This window comes from Hirundo rustica, chromosome 3 (assembly GCF_015227805.2).
Source record: "Hirundo rustica isolate bHirRus1 chromosome 3, bHirRus1.pri.v3, whole genome shotgun sequence".
Classification (NCBI taxonomy): domain Eukaryota; kingdom Metazoa; phylum Chordata; class Aves; order Passeriformes; family Hirundinidae; genus Hirundo; species Hirundo rustica.
In genome coordinates, this window is record NC_053452.1 from 18,440,514 (window position 1) to 18,460,794 (window position 20,281).

Below are 20,281 nucleotides of genomic sequence, written 5' to 3' on the forward strand. Positions count from 1 at the left end.
AATTAAATACTTCAAACAAGTTTCTGTTCATCTTGGAATGTCTATCAGCTCAGTGCCTGCCGAATTTGGATGCGATACAAAGATGCCTTTGTACTGTTCGTGGAAATACCTCTGTTTTTAATGTACCTGGCTTTGTGACAAGAAGCCTTCCAGCTTCGTGGCTGAACTCTGTTATTCAGGTTGATATATGGGCTGCTCAGAGCAGTTTCCTATCATCTTTTTAGGAAAAAATGTAATGGCTTGATCTCACAGCCAGGAGCAAAGCAGGCTAGTGTTAGCATCCTGAAGATTTATGTGAATGTACAGCACAACTTCCACTTGAGGAAGCAAGGTGACCTGCCAGAGCAGGCAGCTCTTTGCCTTTGCAGACTGTTTCAGCTCTGGATTCGTTACTCATCGGTTTTGGGTTTTTTTTTTTCTCTTGCTGCCCTTGTGACAGAAACTCTGGGTTTTGACACAATGGGAGTTTCTTCATGTTTCAAGGCATCCTTGCTCTGCTGGAAGGAGTCTTTCCACAAATACAGTAACTGCTGCAGGTGACAAAGATGACGGAGGCTTAGATGTGAAAAGTGTCCCAGAAAAGGACAGTTTCCCCCTGGCTATTAAGTCTGCTCTGAAGCAGAATATTGTTTTACAAGTAAACACTGAAGTTTCTTAATCTAGGTGACATCTTTGTCTTCTCTTCAACCTGTATGGTAATGGCCATATTTTAAGAGAGTTAACTGAGGACTCCATTCTTACGATTGACTATGTTGAGGTCTCCAGCAAAAGGATCAGAGGATCTCGCAGTCATTCACCTTCAGGAACAGAAGTTAAAAACCCCACCTGTTCCCTTCCCCCTCCCCAATACAGATCAAAAAATAATGGATAGTATTAATTTGGAATAGCTTCCTAGTTACCCATCACACACACTGGGTTTTGAATGAAGTGCTGTTACTTGCTAAATGGAAAGTGATCTCAGTGTGCATGTGGTGTTGGCTCATTTCATATAATAACAGGAGCTGAGACAGCAGGACTTCATAATTGTTATTCCTTCTTAGGATCAAGAGCAAGCCAGGAAGGCTTTGTGTGTACCTGGGTAAATAAATTAACTGCATTTCTGTATTGCAGTTGTTGTGTAGGAGAAATTCTAAACGCTTTCACCGTCACAGAATGTGGGGGGGTTGTTTTAAGCGGGGATGCAGCAATGTGTGCTTAATTGCGCTCACTGCATTTTTTTTTTTCCTCCATGTGATATTTCAAGAATGTAGTCATGCCCCTGCTGCTTGGCTGCCCAAAGAAATGCAGGATTATTGCTTATATTAAGTCACAAGTTAGTATTGTAAATATGATTCTTTCTTTATCCTCAGCCAGTATCTCCCAGTCTCTCCTTAACTGGACAAAAAGTACAAGGGCAAGAGGGGAAATCACTTTAAAAGCTGATGCAGTATCAAAGTGAGCTTTGATAAACCTAATTAAAAAAACAAAAAAAAACAAAAAACAAACAAACCAAGGGCCTCCCCCTAAACACCCCAAAGTGCATTTGACATGAAGCTAATTAAAATCCACGAAGAAAGTGTCATGACTGGTCCCTGTGGTGAAGCTGGCAGCTGTTCTGGGCTTCTGAAGTTGACTCTGAACCTAGGCGTGAGTAGCAGCAGTAGCTTGTGTGTGACTGACACGGGCAGTTTTACAGCAGGCTCAGCTCTCCGGTGTAAATGAGCTCTTAGATTTAATAAGTCACGCTCTAAAAGAGTTAAAATAATCACGTTGCCTTTGCGTGATGAGCATTTCACTGCGAGACAGCTTTCTGGGGCATGTTGAATAGCTCCTCAGCTTTTTCCAAAGTTGTCCTAGTGGCCAGATGTGCCTTCTAGGACTGAAGGATTTTCAGGTATTGCTTTCCCAGCTTTCTTGAGCTACCAGTCCTGACATTCAGTTGTACTTTAATTGATGTGTGATGACTCTCCTTAATTTACTAATGCTTTTGTCTAATATAATTTTGATCTCTGACAAAATTTTAAAATAAAATTATGCTATCTAATGCTAGCTAAACAAAACCAGAGGGATTTAATGCAGATTTTTTTTTTTTTAATAATCAAATGTGGTTTTCATCTTTTTTAGCTACAACTCTAACAAACACTTGCGAAGATCTAATGTGTAGTTTGAGGAATTCTTCCTTGCTTATTAAGTTGTGTTAAAGCAACTTGATTGCATTACTGGCATACTGATCTGACCTGTGCACCTTTTGGTTTGCTGTTCAAAAGATTTATTAAATTTGTTAAAATCGCAGTAGAGATGTAGTGAGTTGTGGTGATTTTTTTGTTTTTTGGGGTTTTTTTTTTGCTTGTTGTTTCGGCTTCTTTTTTTTCTTTCTTTGTTGACAAAGCGATGCTTCAGTGACATATAATGAGAAATTATTCTCAACAATGGTGTATTTAATCTCATATGTGTTAAATATGCTTGCAAGGTATTTTGCTGCCCTCTCTTGGTAGAGCATTTGTGTTGTAAGCAAAGTGCTTAACTTTGTTCCAGGCAAAAAATCCTGGGTTTATTCCTTTTATTTTCTGAAGAAATGGAAAATGGGGATTCTTTTACAAAAAAAAAAAAAAAGAAAAGGAAAGGGAAACAAAACAAAACAAAAAACCCACAACCAAATAAACAAAAAAAAAAAAAACCCCACACACATGCAAAAGAAGAAGAAAGCAGCACTCAATATTTACTAAATAATGAATACTTTATTCAGGTCCTGTGTGGATAAAAGTGGTTATCTCACTGTCTTTCATCTAGATCTTTCCTAGCCAATATAATTTGATAGTGTTCATTGCCAACTGAAATAATTTTGCTTCAGATTAAGTTTAAGCACTTAGATGCATTTTGTTTCGACACAAATCCTCCTGGGGCAGGCTGAACACCTGGAATACATCCCTCTGCTGCTCTCCCATCTTCTGGGTATCCCTTGGTTCAGCAGCTTCTCATGCATGATGCAGTTTCTGTTTTCCAAATGATTCCCCATGGTGGTTGGTTTGTTTGTTTTCCTGTGGGCTTTTTCCTGCTCTTTCTTTGAATCACCCTGGCAGGGAGTTCCAAAGCTCATGCGTCTGATGTGCAGAGGTGCCCTTTTCTTTTGGGCACTGCTCTCATTATTTGCATGGAATCTTCCCTCCCAGCTGTTGCGAAGGGGTGTCCTCATCACTCAGGATTTTTTAGAGCTCCAGTTGTCTCTACCAGAATGCAGAATTCCAGCTTTTAAAATTATTTGTAAATGGAAGGTGTTGGGTATGTTTGATCTCAGTGTTGCTGCTCGTGGAGTATTTTCATTTCTGCTGTTCTCCCTGTTTTGAGGTGGGAGCAGGGATGCAGGGATTGTGAGGCAGGATGGTGCTATTTCTTTACTACTCTGTAATCTTTTCTTGATGTACAGCATCTGGTTGAGGTTTTTGAACAGGACACATCAATTAATGGATGTTGTTGTAGAACTGCCTGTTGTAACCCTAATGTCTCACTCCTGAGCTTACAGGCAACTCGAAGTCCAGCACTTTGTAAATTAATTTAGCAGATATTTCCCTCTCTCTGCCCTGCTTCACTTCAGCTGAGTTTTATTTGCCAATTTTATTCCCAGGTTAGTTGGAATTAGAAGACCCATCAGTAATTCTTATTAATCAGCCATCATCCTTGCTATCCTAAATAACTAAATATTATTATGGAGCTTTATGATGACAACTTTTGAAAAAGCTAAAGAGGTGCTCAGAATGTGATGAGCACCTCGCTGTTTCTTTTCCAGGTTGCTTATGGAAATATGAAATGGCAGAGCTCTTGATATGGCTTATTGCAAAACAGCCTTGGCAATGCTGCCCTTGTGTGAGGAGTGACCTATATTGAGCTTCTGTTTCTGTAAAGAAATGAAGAACTAAAGCAAAAGAAATTTTCTGGCAGTTGCTTGATGTGTTGTTAAACCCAGGGAATTGTTACCTTCCAGTCTTATAAACTAAATATAATGTGAAATGTTTATGATCCTAAATGCCTTATCTACATTTCGGTTTAGGATGAACAGAGTGTACATTTCTGGGTAGAATATGCTCATTTCTGGCAAATGCATGCAAAAGAATGACAAAAATAAACAAAGCTGCTTTGGAGTCTGTCAGTGTTGTCTTCTGCTCTGAATAGCCTTTTAGAAACAACATGCATCCACCTCTCCTTTACAAAAAAAAAAAAAAAAAAGGCATTTTAACATGACCAAGCTGAAGTTAGCCTTGATGAACACCCTGTTTTCCTCTAATAATACTTTTAATACCTCTTGGAGCTTAAATTTATGTGGTTTCTATTACATTCTCTTAACATTTATAGAGATCCTGTACTGGTTCCAAATATGTATGGGTCAATCACCAGAATTTTAGTGGACTTCAGAGGCTAAAAATCAGTCACGTAACAAGCTGAGTTGCAGCTCTGATTTCATGGTGACTGCTCTTACAGCTTTGTTATGGCTGAGGGAAGAAATGGTAAAGAAGCAGAACTGGTTCTTTGCTTCTGATGGGTAATGAGTTAAGTAGTGAAAAAAGTTCTTTTGTTGTGCATGGCTAGAACTTATTTGGTTATAGGAATTATGAAATTTCAATATTTGTAATTTTTTTTTTGGTCTGTGAAGGAAAAACATCGGTTTGAAAATCAAATGGACTTGAATAACAATAGTTCATGAGCTGGAGTTTGCAGTTATGCTGGTATTTTCTGGGCATGAAAAGGAGTGAAACAGCTGAAGTCCCCTTCCTTTTCAGAATATGACTCTACATATACAGCACAGTATTGCCAATGACTGTCCAAATTAAATTGCCCAGTGGCGTAGTATAGAAAACACACGTCTGGTAGCTTGAGGTGTCAAAATTCAGGTCTCCTCTCTGCTTTATAGTTAAGAGCTGGCTGTGCTTTATATTTGTTAAGAAGCTGTTATCGGTTTGTGTCTGAAACATGGCAGAAAAAATGGCACTGTACTTTATAGACAAGATTTTCTTTCTGTTACGATTTTTTTTTTAAACAAATAATTCAAATAGAGAACAACTAGCAACATATTCAGTGTTATGTACTGACAGCAACATACTGGCCACAGCTGGGAGGAAGGTGTGCCTAATTTTTTTTTTAGCAGTGAGTTATCCCTAAGAGATGAAAAAGCTTTGAAAATCAAAGTGCTGTATTTTAACCACCTAGGAAGATCTATCTTTAAAAAAGCCCTAAAGAAAATGTAAAGCAAGTTGAGAAGCTAGGATCAGAAAGGTGGTATAGCTTTTCCCACTGTATTTTTTTTTTTTTCCAAGAAGTCCTTTCAGCCAAGTCAGTGGCATTGGCAGAGAATTTTGCAAGGTTTCTTCTTACCATTAGGATATTTCCACTGCCTGGCTTATACTTGTTTTCCTCCTCTTCACGTCTTCCCCCTCTCTGCTTTGCTTTGCAACGACTCCCATGAGCTGGAAACCCTGCCAGCTCCCTGCAGTGTTTCCTTGGCTGCTGCACCCTGGGTTTTTTTCACCATGTCCAGTTTTCCTGTGCCTTCAGGGTGTTCTTGTGTTGTTGCCAGTTCAGCTGTGTGTGTTACTATGCAAGTGGGGATGGACATGCGTGTATTTTGATGCTTCTGTAAAATTTGGATAAATTCTGCCTGACTAGTTAGTCCAAAAACGATCATTTATTTGGGGGTGGTTTTTTAAAAAGAGTATTTGTGCTACTGCTATTTCACTGTACTTCTATTCACTACTTTGTGTATAAAATACCATACAAAGAACAAATGTAACTCCATATCCCAAACTGGGAAGATTGTATCAGTTAGTAAATTAGCAGCGTCAGCTTTCTATTCTTACCTGTTCAAGGCTGTCTCTCAGAATGTTCAATTAGTGAAGAGGAAATCGGATATGTGATTCTTTTTTACTGTAAACATAATAAAACTATTATCCAGCTCAGAAAAATGGCATGTTAGAATTAAGACTTGCACACAGGTACAAATGCTGTGCTTTTGTTCTTGCTGCTGCCAAGATTGTTGATTAGTTTATCTCCTTGTCCTTTTAACAGTTGCTTGATGTTTTTGGTTTTCGCTTTGCAGCTTAGTCTCTTTCCTTTTCTCACGATTGTAGACAGTTGCAAGAGCAACAGAGGCAGAAGGAGCTGGAACGGGAGAGGCTGGATCGTGAACGAATGGAACGGGAGAGGCTGGAGAGAGAGAGGCTAGAAAGGGAAAGACTGGAAAGAGAGCGCCTAGAGCAGGAGCAACTGGAGAGAGAACGGCAAGAAAGGGAACGGCAAGAGCGCCTAGAAAGGGAGAGACAAGAGAAGGAGAGGCAGGACCGGGAGAGACTTGAACGACTTGAACGGGAGAGGCAAGAAAGAGAACGGCAAGAACAGTTGGAAAGGGAACAGTTGGAATGGGAAAGAGAGAGAAGAATTTCAAATGCTGGTAAGAATTTCAAAACCCAAGCGTGTTCTACCACCGGACTGCTCTTTATGTGTTTGGGTGATGGAGTGTGTGAGAACCAACAAATGGCAGTGAGTACAGCTGTGTAGCAACAGTCAGTATTTCAGGCTTCATTTTGTTGGAATTCCTTCCCTTTTTTTATGGCAAGAAGTCCAAGAGCTTTGACTTTCCTGTCATAATTTTCCATTACTTCTGAAATAACTTTTTTAATGCTATTTGCTCACTCCGTTGCCCCACTCTCTGATTGTGTGGAAGAACTCGAATCGTTTTGGGCACCTCCAACATTGATTAAAGTGTGATGAGTTAAACTTTCTAAATACCTTATCGTTGTTTGCTCTATTCAACAAACGTATTGTCATTACATAAGTTGGGGAAAAAAACCCTAAAAGGTGTCAGGTTGAGTGTGCTAACATAGAAGGTATGTTCCTGTGTAAGGCAAAGTAATAGTGTGAGAAATGCTTTTCAGTCTGAAGTCTTGCTTAATCTATCATTGTAGTAACATTTCAGTGAAACGTGTCGTATGTATTTCTAGATAAGATAATGCACTGCCTGTGGAAATGTATCCAGTGATAACTGAAAGCTTTCTCATTTTGGTAATATAATGGAACATTAGTCAAGTGCTTGGTTGTCCTTCAGTCTCAAACTCAATTTACGTAAGTCAGCTCATGGTGAAAGTCAAGGAATACTGTGTAAGTCATTTTAGAGGAGAGGATTTTATTGGTAATTTTACTCCCGGTACTTTCAGTATTTGCTGTGGAGCTTTTTCTGGGGAATAGAGAGATGACACTTGTTGCCTGTGGTAAGAGTTTTATTAGTGGAGTTTGAAACAAATGTTAGGATCGCTACATTTGCTTGCAGTTTGCAACCAAACGAGAAGATAAAAGCTGGTAGAAGACTGATTGCCCAACCCTGTGTCTAATCCATCTCACAGATGGGATTTGAGAAAACTTTCTCTAGAACGTACTTGTAAATTCAAATGTTGGCACAAAAAGAGTTGGTAAAATTTAAGAGCAGCTGTTGATAATATGTAAAACTTTCCTAACAGTATTTTCACTTGTGCCTAATCCTCTGGTACTAACTGTAGTCTACATATTTACATTTTGTTCGAATGCTGGTTTTGTTGCTTCATTAGCTCCCTTTTTCTCTTTCTCCTTTTTTTATCCTGCCTTTGCTGCTGCTTTCCATCTTCTGTCCAGCTCCATCTTTCGACAACTCCCCGTATAGCACTCCACTTCCCGACTACTCCAGTTGCCAGCCTCCTTCAGCACCTCCTCCATCATATGCAAAAGCAGTCTCAGCGCCGATGGCAGAGGCCACGCCGGAGTACGCTGTAGTGACTTCTGCGCCGCCGACTTGCGCTCCCCCCACACCGCCTCTAAGGCACTCTGCATCGCGTTTTGCTACATCCTTAGGCTCAGCTTTCCACCCCGTTCTCCCCCATTACGCCACGGTTCCTCGTCCGCTGAACAAAAGTTCTCGGCCCCCTTCTCCCGTCAGCGCGGCGGCGACTCTGCCTCCCAGCGCAAAGCCCGTGGCCTGGTCCGCGCCCGCTTTCGGCCCCCTGCCCCCGTCTCCTCCGGTCATGATAAGCAGCCCACCGGGCAAAGCTGCCGGCCCGAGACCCGTCCTCCCGGTGCCGCCTTCCAATCCGGCGGCCCCGGCGTCCACGTCTCCCACGGCTCCTAACGGGCTTCCTGAAAACCTGGCTTATCCGGTTCCTTCGCCTTCTACCTCAGGTCCAACGCCGCCTCCGCCACCTCCTCCCCCCCCGCTGCCTTCCTTTCCGCCTCTGTCGCTCTCTGGACCTCAAGCTTCTCCTTCTCCCAACTCCCCGAATGCCTCGACTCCCTCATCCAAGCCTAGTGTTCTCCCTTCTCCCTCTGCAGCTACCCCTGCCTCTGTTGAGAACTCTCTAAACTCTGTGCTGGGAGACTCCTCTGCTTCTGAGCCAGTCTTGCAGGCAGCCTCTCAGCCGGTTGAAGCTCCGAGCCAGCAGGGTAAGGCTTTCTGTTCTTGCTACTAATGCGCTAAGCAGGGCGGAGCCCCTGACTGCCCCAGGAATTAACGCGGTGCTTCCAGAGCTGCGGCGGTCCTAACGCCGCAGCCAAACTCCCTTTGGAAAGCTGGGGTAAGGGAAAAGGCAAAGCTCTGTGCCCAGGAGCCGATGTTCTGTGGCCTGTCACGAGTAAAATCCTAATTTCTTCACCTGTTAAGAACAGCGTTTGTCAGACTCTTGCTGGGTAAACCCTGCACCGTTGGTTTGGTTGGAAAGTGGTGTTACGGGGCAGAATCATTCGTTTCCTAGTGGCAGCCAACATAGAGGAGCATATGTGTGGCTTTGGACGTGTAAATGACCTTCAATGAGAAAAAATTCAGATTTAGGAAGTAGCCTGTGACACCTACAGCATTTCTTTCTGGACAGTGGTTGTATTTTGATATATGGCTGTGTGCACATACATAAATGTGTGTGTATTTAGATATAGAGGCACAGGCCTTTCTGCAGTATTTTACTAGTGTAGCCGAGACAACTTTGGACAAAAAGTTTGATTAATCCGGTGACAGCTTTAATGAGGACTCCACCAATACGACAGAAATGCATTTTACGTGGTAGTACATGTGTTTGTTAACCTGAATTCTGCTTTTATATTGATTATAGAGATTTAGGTTGATTTGATCGAGGTAGGTCTTAGTACAGAACTCTGCAGTAGCTCTGAAGCTGTGGGCAGAGGGGCTCCTGGGGAAGAGCAGCAGGTACACGCCCTGCAGGGTGGAGCCTGTTTATGTCCTCCTGGCCGAGATGGAGGTCTGAGCTGCTTTGGGATGGAGTGGAAACAGAGTGAATGGCCTCACTTCTAGTATGGAATAAAAGTGTGTACTTGGACAGTGAGTGATGCCAGGAGGGTTTAACAGGCTTTTAAATTTCTGCAGTGGTTAGCAGAGTAGGAAACCAGGAAGACTCGTATGTGAAATTCCTGCCTTCAGAGATTAAGGTAGTTGTGCAGCATTTTTCCTGCCTTATGGCAGTTTGGGTGAGACAGATCTGTGGAGGTGTAAAGCTGTTGTCTAAGTCAAAATTTCTTAAACTGTTCCTATAATAATAATAATACAGTGATCATCAGAATATTCATTTTTCAAAGTACACTTTGTATTTGGCTAACAATGTGAATTTAAAGAAGTAAAAGAATAAAAAATAGAAGAGCTTCTTCCCATCAGCTTGAAATGTCAGTCTTCTAACTCACTAATTAGTGTTTGTATTAAATTATAAAAGTTGGTTGCTGAAATTATTTTAAAGGAAAGATTTACATACAGCTTAGAAATTAGCATTGGCACTGGAACAATTCAAGGGTTCAGATGTTTGGGTGATGTGTTAGTGCTTGTTCGTACAATGAGATGCTGTTTAGCACCACGTGAGCACGCCCTGTTGTTCCTCCTGCTACGAGGCTCATGCCTGACTTGACTCTCTGCCTGTTTCCTGGTGTAAAGTCGTTCTTGGTTGCAGCACAGAACCTGACTGGAGGGTTTGCATGTCTCTGGCACTGTCCGATCTCACAGCATACTGTGTAATATTTTTAGTACGTTGAATAAGAATGCTTCTCTCCTGCCAAAATTCAGTGTCTTCTTGCCCGGTATCTTACCACTTTTAATGTCTCATACACTGAGCAAGAGAACCACCATTGCAATGGAAGTAAGACCTTTGTTTTCTAAATCCTTAACGTCTTCTGTTTGTTTTCTCTCTGACGCTAGGTGCTGTCCAAGGACCGCCTGCACCTCCTCCTCCACCTCCCCTGCCCCCTGGCCCAGCTCAGTCTTCAGTAGCAGCCCCACCTCCTCCTGGCCCTCCACCCCCTCCTCCACTCCCACCTTCGGGGCCGCCGCCGCCGCCACCGCCGCCTCCTCCACTGCCCAGCCAAGTTCCTCCCGTTCCCCTGCCACCTCCTGCTCCCCCCCTCCCAGCCTCTGGATTTTCGGCGGGATTCGTGTCCGAGGATAATCGCCCTTTAACTGGACTGGCAGCTGCGCTTGCTGGAGCCAAACTTAGGAAAGTCTCACGGGTAAATATAACTCTGGCTTCTTTCTCCGATTCCCGTCCCTGGTTCTAACCTTTGTTCAAGGTTAATAGCAGTATCAAGACATTTGGGGTAGGCTTAATTCATTAAGAAAAAAGCGTTACAGGATGTGCTGCCGGCCCATCCCATTCTTTCTGCGGTTGTGTCTTTCTTGCACAACTTTGCTGGTTTCATGGAGTCGGCTCTCATTCCGTTGGCACATCTGCTGTCTTTTTGTGCACTCTGAAGGGCGAAGACTCCTCCAGTTCAAGTGGAGGAGGAGGAGGAGGCTCTGCTTCATCCAAAGCAGACAGTGGCCGTGGAAATGGACCTCTTCCCTTGGGAGGCAGCGGGTTGATGGAAGAAATGAGCGCCCTGCTGGCCAGGAGGTGAGGAGCTGTCCCTGCTCTGCTCCAGCTGCTTAGTTATCACACAGGTGGGATTTGGGGTGCCTGCTTGCAGTTGGCTGAGGATCAGATAGACAGCAGCTCGTGCTTGCTTTGGGAAGCTGATCGTGTTTCATGAATAGCCATTTTTATTTGAGTGTAATCCAGTACTTCTGTATAAGCCTTTGTGCAGCGGTAGGGGACGGCTTACAGACTTTTAAACTGCACAGTTGCTTTGGCAGGAGGGCTTTGCCTTTGAAGGTGTTTTGGAAGTACTTAAAACACTAATTTTCATGAGGCTGTGTAAGTCTTTAATTGCAGTAAACACCATTCTTCCATCTTAAAGCCATGATGAGCTTGGTAACTTCTGTCTCTGCTTACAGGAGAAGAATTGCTGAAAAGGGATCAACAGAACCAGAGCAGAAAGAAGATAAAGCTGTGAGTTGAGAAGTTTTATCTGATTCACATTACTCAATACAAGGATTATCAGAGAGATTCCTGTGGTGTACAAGAGGTTATTTATACTTTACTGTATAAATATACACACATAAAACCACCGTGTTGTGCAGCGCTTGCTCATTTTCTATATATAGTTGAGCAGAACCATTTTAAATATGTGTATAAAAACTGAAATATTTAAACAGTTGAGATTGACTCTTATGAATCTAATAAAGATTTTTTTTTTCTTCCCTCCCTCCTTTTCCCCAATTCCCTCTTTTCTCCCTTTTAATCAGGAAGAATCAGAGTCTTCATCTTCTAAGGTTTCTTCAACAAGCACACCCGGTAAGTAGCTCAGGTTTGTGAACTCTGGGACTCTGTAATGCTGGTGACAAATCTAGTGACAAATCTCAGTCAGCTCTGCTGAATTTTGGAGCCTGCCTCTTCTCCCATGATTGCAGCCTGGGGTTTTGCTGTAGAATGGGTCCTGTTTCAGAGGATGATGGATAAAAAGAACATAAGTGAATAAAGAATATAAGTGCAGAGTGTTGAAATTCTTTGCCCATGATCCCTCTGCTGCAGGGGCAGTATTTGGAGCTGCGTAGCCAACACCTCTGCTGCAGTCAGTAAGGAAAACTTACACATGCTGCAGTTAGCCAGGAGGTATTGTCAGCATGCATATGTATTCATATTGTGAGTTTGTGTCTCTCAAGAGACACTCAAGACTTTCTCTTCCTGTCCTTTAGCAGTCCCTTGTTGTACCCTCAGTTCCCCGGGCACCTCTCAGTACGTACCTGCAAAAGGGGGGGACTGTGCTGTATAACCCTGCAGTTTGTCATCCCAAAAAGCAGTGGAAGCAGAAGGGAAGTAACTGCATAATGAGTATACCAGCATTCAGTGTGTTCCAGCTTCCTCTGCTGATTGCTTGCCCATGTGTACACTTCTCCTCTAGGTAATTCAACCACTTGATGATGTGCAGGCCTTAATATTGAAAACTAGTGTGAACAAAACCCCAGTGGCACCTGACTAGGGAAGAAATGGGAGTGCCAGGAGTTCTGTGTCCAGATGGAAGTAACTGGCAAACTGAGTATTGAGATAGAGTCTTTCATCAAGAGAAGCCAGACTGCAAGGAAATAAATGACATCACACAAATCAAGTTTTTCACACACACCCCGCTTTTTTTCCTCTTCTTTTAAGAAAGTCTGCTTCTTTCTGTTAAACAGATTCTGTTAAACAGGAAGGACATTAGCCTTAGGAACATTGCTTTTGGATCACTTCTGATAGTAGAGGGCCAAAAAGAAGGAAGTTAAAACCAGTGGAAGTGGTTCCTTTAATTGGTGATGATAAGAAACCTCATCAAACCTGTTAAAAATGTCATATGTGTTCAGAATTTGACCATTCCCTTCCAGTTGAGAAATTTTCTTCGTTTCTTGCTGTGAGATGTTCTGGTAATGCTGAGCCTCATCACTGGAACAGGTCTTTAAAGTGTTTTAAGTTTGCTATGGCTGAGCAAACTGCAGCCATAGCAGAAGTTTCTTGTTTTTGCAGCCAAAGTCCTGCTAAAATAACTCCTATGGCAGGACAAGTCCTGAAGACTTCTGCATAAAATTACATTTAAGGCTTATTACTGGCATAAGCCTGGACTTGGCTGAGTTACAGATTATGCTGACAGACTTCTGCCATTTAGATATTCTCAGTATCCAGCTGCATCCAGGGAATTTTCTGGTCAATATGAGACTCTGAAAGAGCCCTTCTGCCTCTCTGCTTGCCCAGCTTAGCAGAGCTAATCAATATGGAAGAAAGGGAGCAGACCAAATGAACTCCAAATCTGAAATGAAGACTTGATAAGATCAGTGGCACACTGAAGTCCTGAGCAAGTAACGATAACAAGTAATAACAATCCACACTACAGAAAGGCTGTTTTAACTTGTGCAGATTGTAAGGAATGAACCTTCTTCTTCCTTGTTGCTGAAAGATACTCTAGTTGTGTCAGGTTGTGTCTGCTGGCACGTCACTGAAACTGGCACTGAAGTAATTTTATATCATTAACAGTTTAGGAAAACTCCTTTAGGTTAAAAACCTCTTCCTCAAGTACTTGAAGCTGACTGGTTACAGAATTCCAAGTTTCACAACTGAAGCAATCCAATGCATAAAGTATAGGCAGACCTTCTGCCAGCTGGATTAACAATCAGATGGCATTTGCAGTGTCTGGGAGACCAGTGAGGCTTCTGGATGCTCTCCCTTGATGCATTCACCGATGAATACAACAGGAGGTAGCTTAATATGAAAGAAGTAAAGCAATATAGTAAAACCACCAAGCAGCTGACTTGAGTTGCCAGGTGCTTGAAGTTACTTCACATTAATTACACAGTGAATAGAAAAAGACAGTTTTTAATCTCCTCACTCTGTTTTCCAGAACTAACAAGAAAACCATGGGAAAGGACAAATACAGTGAATGGAAGCAAGTCACCTGTTATTTCCAGGTACTCCCCTTTGTACCAGCTGTCTTTTCCTTACATTTGTTCTCGGTGCACATGCTGCTAAAGATACTGGACTGAAACAGCAAAGATCATCTTGTTGCTGTTAAAAGCAAAATGTATGGGTTTAAAATTGCTGCTGTAGTAGATCTAGATAATAGATGATCTGTCTATTTCTCTGCTACTCATAGAAAGCCTGTGTGGATATTTAAGCCATCGTGGTAAGATTTGATTCTGTGGCAATTTGCAGTAGCTTTCATACCAAACTAAGAAAGTCCATCCTAAAGAAGTATTTTGCATCAGCCAGGAACTTTGGTAGGCAGGGAGTGTTTTGGTAGGTGTTTTCAGTGAGTGAAGGCTGCTTTAGGAATTTTTTGGAGGTGTATTTAATTGTCGTTTACTTTAAGCAGAAGGCTTGTGGCTCATTTAGAATTCCTGTGTATTGTGTGCACAGAGGTTAAAGGGTCCTGAGCCCCAATATCTTGAGAAAGTTACCAGAATTTCTTGAGAGAAAATAAAAGAACATGTTCAACTTGGGAATGCTGTGTTTGAAGTTACTTGAATTCTCCTTAAAATTTGGCTGTTGGAATCAGCTATAGAAGATTGGAGTATAAAAAACAATTGTTCTCTGAGTGGCCTCACTTGTAGCTGAGGTTGCCCTCGAGGTCTTCAGTTCTAAAATGCAACACTAAACACTCCCAGTATCTTTGTCTGTCTTTTAGAATAAATCCAGGAGTCTGATGTGTCTGCAGCCTTGGTTCTGGTTGCTTGCTTTGTTTTTTTGTCAAGAAGCAGGTGCCATTGGTGGTGATGTTCCCTCTGCTACACTGTCAGTGTAACAAAATAGTGCATCACCTTTGGTCTTGACCTGCCCCTGCCCTCTTCCCCCTCACTCCCCAGCAGGCCTGACCTGCTTTAACCAAGGTCTTTGGTGCTTGATACCTTGATCTGCTTCAAAATGTGGCATTGAGGGGGAACTTGTCACAGAAATAATGGGTGTAAGGAATCCTAAAGAGCATTTTAGAGGTCATATTTTCTAAGACGGTTGCTGACCCGTCCCTTTGGCTGCAGATACTTTGCTCAAACTGCTTATCCATGGGGTAAAGGGATTAATAAATAGGGCAACTCTCAATATCAGACTCTTCTGGGGAGTCTGAAATGTTCGGAAGTCTTGATTCTACCTGCCCATACAGCAGTAGGCTTTTGTAAACTGTATCATGCATCCAGTTTCACTGATCTTTTTCCAGCTGGTGAAATTCAGAGGTTGCTGAGATCTGTTTAAAAATGTTTTCTGACCTAGAGGAATACAGAGGATTTTTGAGCTTTCTCTTAGATTTATTGGGGCACTCTCTCCATCAAGCTTTCATCTTCATTCATCCAGTGGAAAATGTGAATAGAATTTAACTTGATGTGAGCTTCCCTGGGTACATACCCTAAAAGTACTTCCAAGAGAAGAATTCTGTTTATTTAACATCAGTATTCTTTTCCAGTGCTGCCATAACCTGCTGGAAGGTGCCATAGCACATACTTTAGGCCTGCTGATACAATTTTCTAGTCAGTGTTGACGGCTTGCTCTGCCAGGATGAGGAAAACGTCATAAAAAGAGAAGGTGTTAGAAGAAGTCTCTCTTGAATATGCTTGTATTTTTCTTAATTCTCCACATTTGCCAAGTCTCTCTCAGCAAGCAGCTTGTTAAAGCAGCTTTGTTTGAGTGAGTTAGTCAAGGGGAGCTGCTGTTAGAAGCGCTAGTGCTGTGTTTGCCAGAAGGGGGTTTCTCTCACCTGGGAGGGCTGGAGAGCCTGCTCCTGGCCTCTGCAGGGAGGGAGCATGTGAGTCACTTACAGGGATTAAGCAAAGCACACTTCAGAAGCTGGCAAGTCAGCAGAATTTCTTCTCCAGAGCTTCCACAGAGGGAGACGGTGCAGTTGTTGTTATTCAGAATGACTGTTCTGAGTATTTTGGAAGCAGTTAGTGTCCTGTCTAAAATCAGGCCTTTCTTTGTGTAGCAAACAGAGAAGACTTGACCTGTGGGCTTTTAATATTTCCCAGAACATGCAAGTAGAAGTCTTGAATCAACTGAAACCCCATGGTGTTTAAGGTGCTAAAATTGAACGAAAGTAAGACCTATTATAGCTTTTAAAGGTAGTGTTTCTCCCCCTTAATAGACGGGAATCTCCGTGGAAAAATCTGCTTGCTTCTGAAAACAGGTTCTATGATTCATTAAACAGGTATCATCCTGTTGGGATTTGAGACTTCCTAATAACCCCTTTGACCAGTTCAGGGCTGGGCTTTTTCTACATGGGTTGGTAATCACCACATGCACCACCAGATTCCTCCTCCACATCTTGTTTGTCCAGTTGAGCCCACTTTTGGACTGGTTAAAAGCAGATGGTGTCAAAGGCACATTGAGATGGCCTAAGAACCAGGTATGAATTCACAAAAAATACTGTCAGCCTTCACCTGCAAAGGTACAAATGCCTGTTGAATATGCCAGGATTTAGTGGCCCATTTGCAGTGTTTTAAGAAGCAGGTTTTCAAAACTGTAAGTTTAGATGCAGAGGAACAGGAATTAATTTTCTAGGTGTGTTTTCACATCTGCTTTTTGATTAAAGACTTTTTAAACATAAATTAATGTTTCTATTTGGAACATATTCAGACGTTTGTTAACATCATGTGTATTTTTTTGCTGGAGATCTAAGTTTTACTCTCTAGTGGTCACAAAGTACTGACACTGAAACCCTTCAGGTCTGGAGAGCTTTCCAGAGGTAAATGTGGTACCGAGCCCCTCAGAATTACTGAGTCAAATTCCAGCTTTGTTTTTCATGAAGGCACTCCTTGTGGTGATTACTTAATCTTTTTGTATGAAAAGTTCCCCTTTTAGCTACTTCTCTTGGGTGGTGTATTCTGCATGTTGGCATGAATCAAGTCTCTCCTTTGCATGCTTGCTCGAAGGTGTGTTAGGGACTGGCAGGGTTGCCTCACTGTCCTGTTAGGCAATGCTATGGAAAACCACACGGGAGAGCTCTTCAGCCACGTTGGGATCGAATGGCTGGGAAGGTTTTATTCACTAAATTTCAGTAGTTACTGTTTGCCTAAATGACAACTGCATTCAGGCCGAAAAAGGAAAAGAAATAGCATAATGTGGGGAGGAACACAACTAGATTTTTCTGAGATTAGAAATGATCCGTTTTGCTAGTTACGGCACTTCAGTATTTGAATTAAGAAAGTCTTGCATTTTGGAAAGCAAAAAGGGAACACACACATTGTCAAGATTGAGGGGCAGCGTTCGTAAGGAAGCTTGCCTGTGGAGCTTTTTAAGATATAGCAACAGTAGATACTTATGGTGGGTAAAACTGACTTTTTGTTCTAAAGATATGAAGGAAAAAACCAGTTTGTGTAGAGCTTTTCTTTGAACTCATCTTATGAATACATTAAACTCATAAATAATTGAAAAAATACTAAAGTATACTACTGGTTGGATTTTTCCATTAAGGCAGGTGCTGGGTGCCTGTGACAGAACTATAGTCAGTGGAAATGAACAGAAAATATATATGAATTGTCTGAAAAACTCAGCTGTTCTGCCTGGAGTAAGTCGGGGCTCACAATTTCAAATGTAACCTGCAAGTAACTCATTAAATACCAAATGCCTGATGAAGCAGCAAATGCCAAAGATCTCAGCTGATGAATGTTTTTGAGCAAGGAATTCTTCCATACTGAGCTAAGCACTGTAACATGTAAAGAGTTTTGTAAAAGATCCTGAACTGTGGTTTGCCTTCATAGCATTAGTGCTATGGTGGTTGCAAGGTGAATTCTATTTTCCAGCTTCTTTCACTATCAAGTTGTTCAATATTTCATCTTCTGTCTTACTTGGTGGATTGTGTGTTTAATTTTGGTGTGTTTCAAGCAATAGTAATTAGAAATTTCTCTCTGGGAACTTAAACTGTGTGGACTTAAGAACTTTACAGCTGTGACAACTGAGGTTTGTGATCTCAAGGGAAGAAAAAGTATCAAACCAACATTTTCACGTGTGCACTGTTTTCTGTTGGGAGTCACACTTCCAGTGTTCTTCTCCAGTTAGCAAGTCAGAAAATAGTCCTGTCAGGCTGTAGAAGTCAACAAGGCAATCTAGTGTGAGTCATTCAGCTCTTACTGAACAAAGCCAGTGTAACAGGATAATTTCCTTATGGATAAACTCCTGTCTTGTAAGGGAAGATACATGAAAGCTGAAGGTAGTGATTTTGTAAAACAAACAAAAGAAATAAAGTTCATTTCTGCTCATAGCTCTAGTAAGTCCATGAGTCTGAATTACTCCTTGAAATGAAGAGGGCGTCAGGAAAGAGAAGTGGAAAGGCAGGAAACTCCCTTCTTTTGGAATCTGTTAAAAATGCCAGGTGATCTGGGTAAGCAAGTTTTTGATGTCTTAAAGGGTGTATTTCATAAGTAAACATCAAACAAGGCATAGTTCAAAACATTAGAACTTCCTCTCAAGTATCACCTGATAAATCTTGCTGCTGTTACAGTATTTGCTTTCAGGAGCTTTAGAAAGGTTGCAGAGGAGTTGGATAACATTGCTTGGGTCTGTCAACTGTTGAAAATCCCCCAGGGTGATTGCTCAACATTCATACAGTCAACATCAACATGCAGTCATTAGTTAGTGGGAGTGCTTCCTTGGGAGAGCCTCTTTTGAATGAGCAAGCAGTTAAAAAAGGAAAGTACTTGACATTTGAAGGCATTCATCTTTTCATGCCCATTATGAAGAAATCAGAAACCACTGACAGTGAAATCTGTCTGCTGCTTTGAAAGTTCTTGTTTTGAACTAATAACTCCTATGGGAATTAATATTTCCAGCGTGTGGAAAATATTGTTGGGTGTTGCTTTCTATTCTGTGTGGTATTTCGAGTCTGCTTGATTTTTCCCAGCCTCCCACTCCCAACTTTTTTTTTCTTTTTTCCCCATTCCGATTCTTTATTATGTCTTTGTTGGACAAATGTCAGCAATTTTGATATGGGTGTCCTATGTATCCTGTAATGATGAGCAACCAGTAACTCCTGGATGTGTTTTTGTGCTGCAGACCAAAATCTACACCAACGGGACAGCCCAGTGCCAATGGAGTACAGTCAGAAGGTCTAGATTATGACAGATTGAAGCAGGTATGTGTATAATGCTTTAAAAAAGACTGCTAGATAAGTTGGCTATAAGGACTTGCAGCTGTCCAATACCTACTTTTAGCTGTTTTGTTAGCCATTTCCAAAGTTAATTATTCACTGATTACTAGTATTTGCTTTTGCCCAAGCATGTGTCAGTATTCTTAGGAGCTGGAGCTGGAGGATGGTGGCTCAGACAGCCCCGTTAATTTCTCACAAAATTCCTGCTTTGTTGACATTATAGATGGAACTGGGAAATCAGTTTGCCTGGAGAACCTTTCCTTCTCTTCTCTGTGCCCAAACAAGCAACAAGCTCTTGGGGCAGCTCTAGCAGAGCAAGTATCACCATATTTTAATATCAGATGTGAGCACCCGTGGTCACAAGTTTGGTGGTGGAAGAGCATCCAGGGATGCTGTCTTTTGTGTAGCTCTCCAGTTCAAGAGCAGAGGAATTGTGTGGGAATTGTGGAGGTGAAGGATCTCCAAGTGGTGTTTGGATCAATGGGTCCATCCCCAAGTGGGGAGGCAGATTCTGGTGCAGGCTGCAGCTCGGTGGGTAGTTCTAGAGCCACTTCTACTTTGGTAGCAATTTTTAGTTGCTCCTGGACCATGTCTCCATGTAGTGGGCAGCTTTAGGCTGGGTTATGGATCGGCCCTGGATTGGGTCCTGGCTCAGCAGGTAGCTCTGGCGTGGCTTCTGGCCTGGTGAGTGGTTCTGGAGGAGCTGAGAGGAAAGAATGGAAAAAGCAGCAAGCAGGGACAGCACTTCACTCTGTTACCTTCATTCCAGCACATTCCACTGGCACTGAGACCTTGATACCTTGACTACTTCCTTACCCCCCACTTGGAATACTTCCTTGCCTTGTGGTGTTAAGTGAGCTCCTTTGCATTCCACATCCCATTTCACCTGTAGCAAAGCTTTCTCATTCTTATCCCTTCTCCTCTCACAAATTCAACAGGAATCAATTTGTGGCACTTCTAAGGACTGTTTTTCCTGCCTTGTACCTGCACTAATAATGTTGTAGGGATGCCTTAGGTTTTGAGGATTAACTTGGAAGGGTGGGTTATGCTTCTGAGAAGGGTGAAGGATTAATGGGAAGCATTGTAGTGGGAGAATTCTGGATTTCTCTCCACAGAAACGTACAGGTTTGTAAAAAAAAACCCAATCTGTTTGCTGATCTGTTATTTGTGCTGACACATTTCAGGACATTTTAGATGAAATGAGGAAGGAGTTAACGAAATTAAAGGAAGAACTCATTGATGGTGAGTATTGCTCTGTTCACTGCTGCTGCTCAGCTTCAGAGTAGCTGCAGGTGCTTTAAAATGTAAATAAAATGTATTGGTAGCCTGAGAGTGA

The 20,281-nt window shown here is 42.1% G+C and overlaps 1 protein-coding gene across 10 annotated transcripts in view; it reads left to right on the forward strand.

Annotated features, from left to right (window-relative positions):
- Positions 1 to 20,281, forward strand: part of ENAH (ENAH actin regulator) — an 86,104-nt gene that overhangs the window by 64,186 nt on the left and 1,637 nt on the right. For 5 of the 10 annotated variants that reach the window (XM_040057923.2, XM_040057924.2, XM_058419653.1 and 2 more), the window contains 10 exons: positions 6,096 to 6,415; positions 7,630 to 8,430; positions 10,178 to 10,485; positions 10,729 to 10,868; positions 11,249 to 11,303; positions 11,600 to 11,648; positions 13,720 to 13,786; positions 15,946 to 16,008; positions 18,852 to 18,930; positions 20,130 to 20,187. In XM_040057923.2, coding sequence (XP_039913857.1) covers positions 6,096 to 6,415; positions 7,630 to 8,430; positions 10,178 to 10,485; positions 10,729 to 10,868; positions 11,249 to 11,303; positions 11,600 to 11,648; positions 13,720 to 13,786; positions 15,946 to 16,008; positions 18,852 to 18,930; positions 20,130 to 20,187 — 1,940 coding nt within the window. The remainder of the gene's footprint in view (positions 1 to 6,095; positions 6,416 to 7,629; positions 8,431 to 10,177; positions 10,486 to 10,728; positions 10,869 to 11,248; positions 11,304 to 11,599; positions 11,649 to 13,719; positions 13,787 to 15,945; positions 16,009 to 18,851; positions 18,931 to 20,129; positions 20,188 to 20,281) is intronic. The other 5 variants (XM_040057931.2, XM_040057927.2, XM_040057933.2 and 2 more) reach the window with 5 other exon arrangements.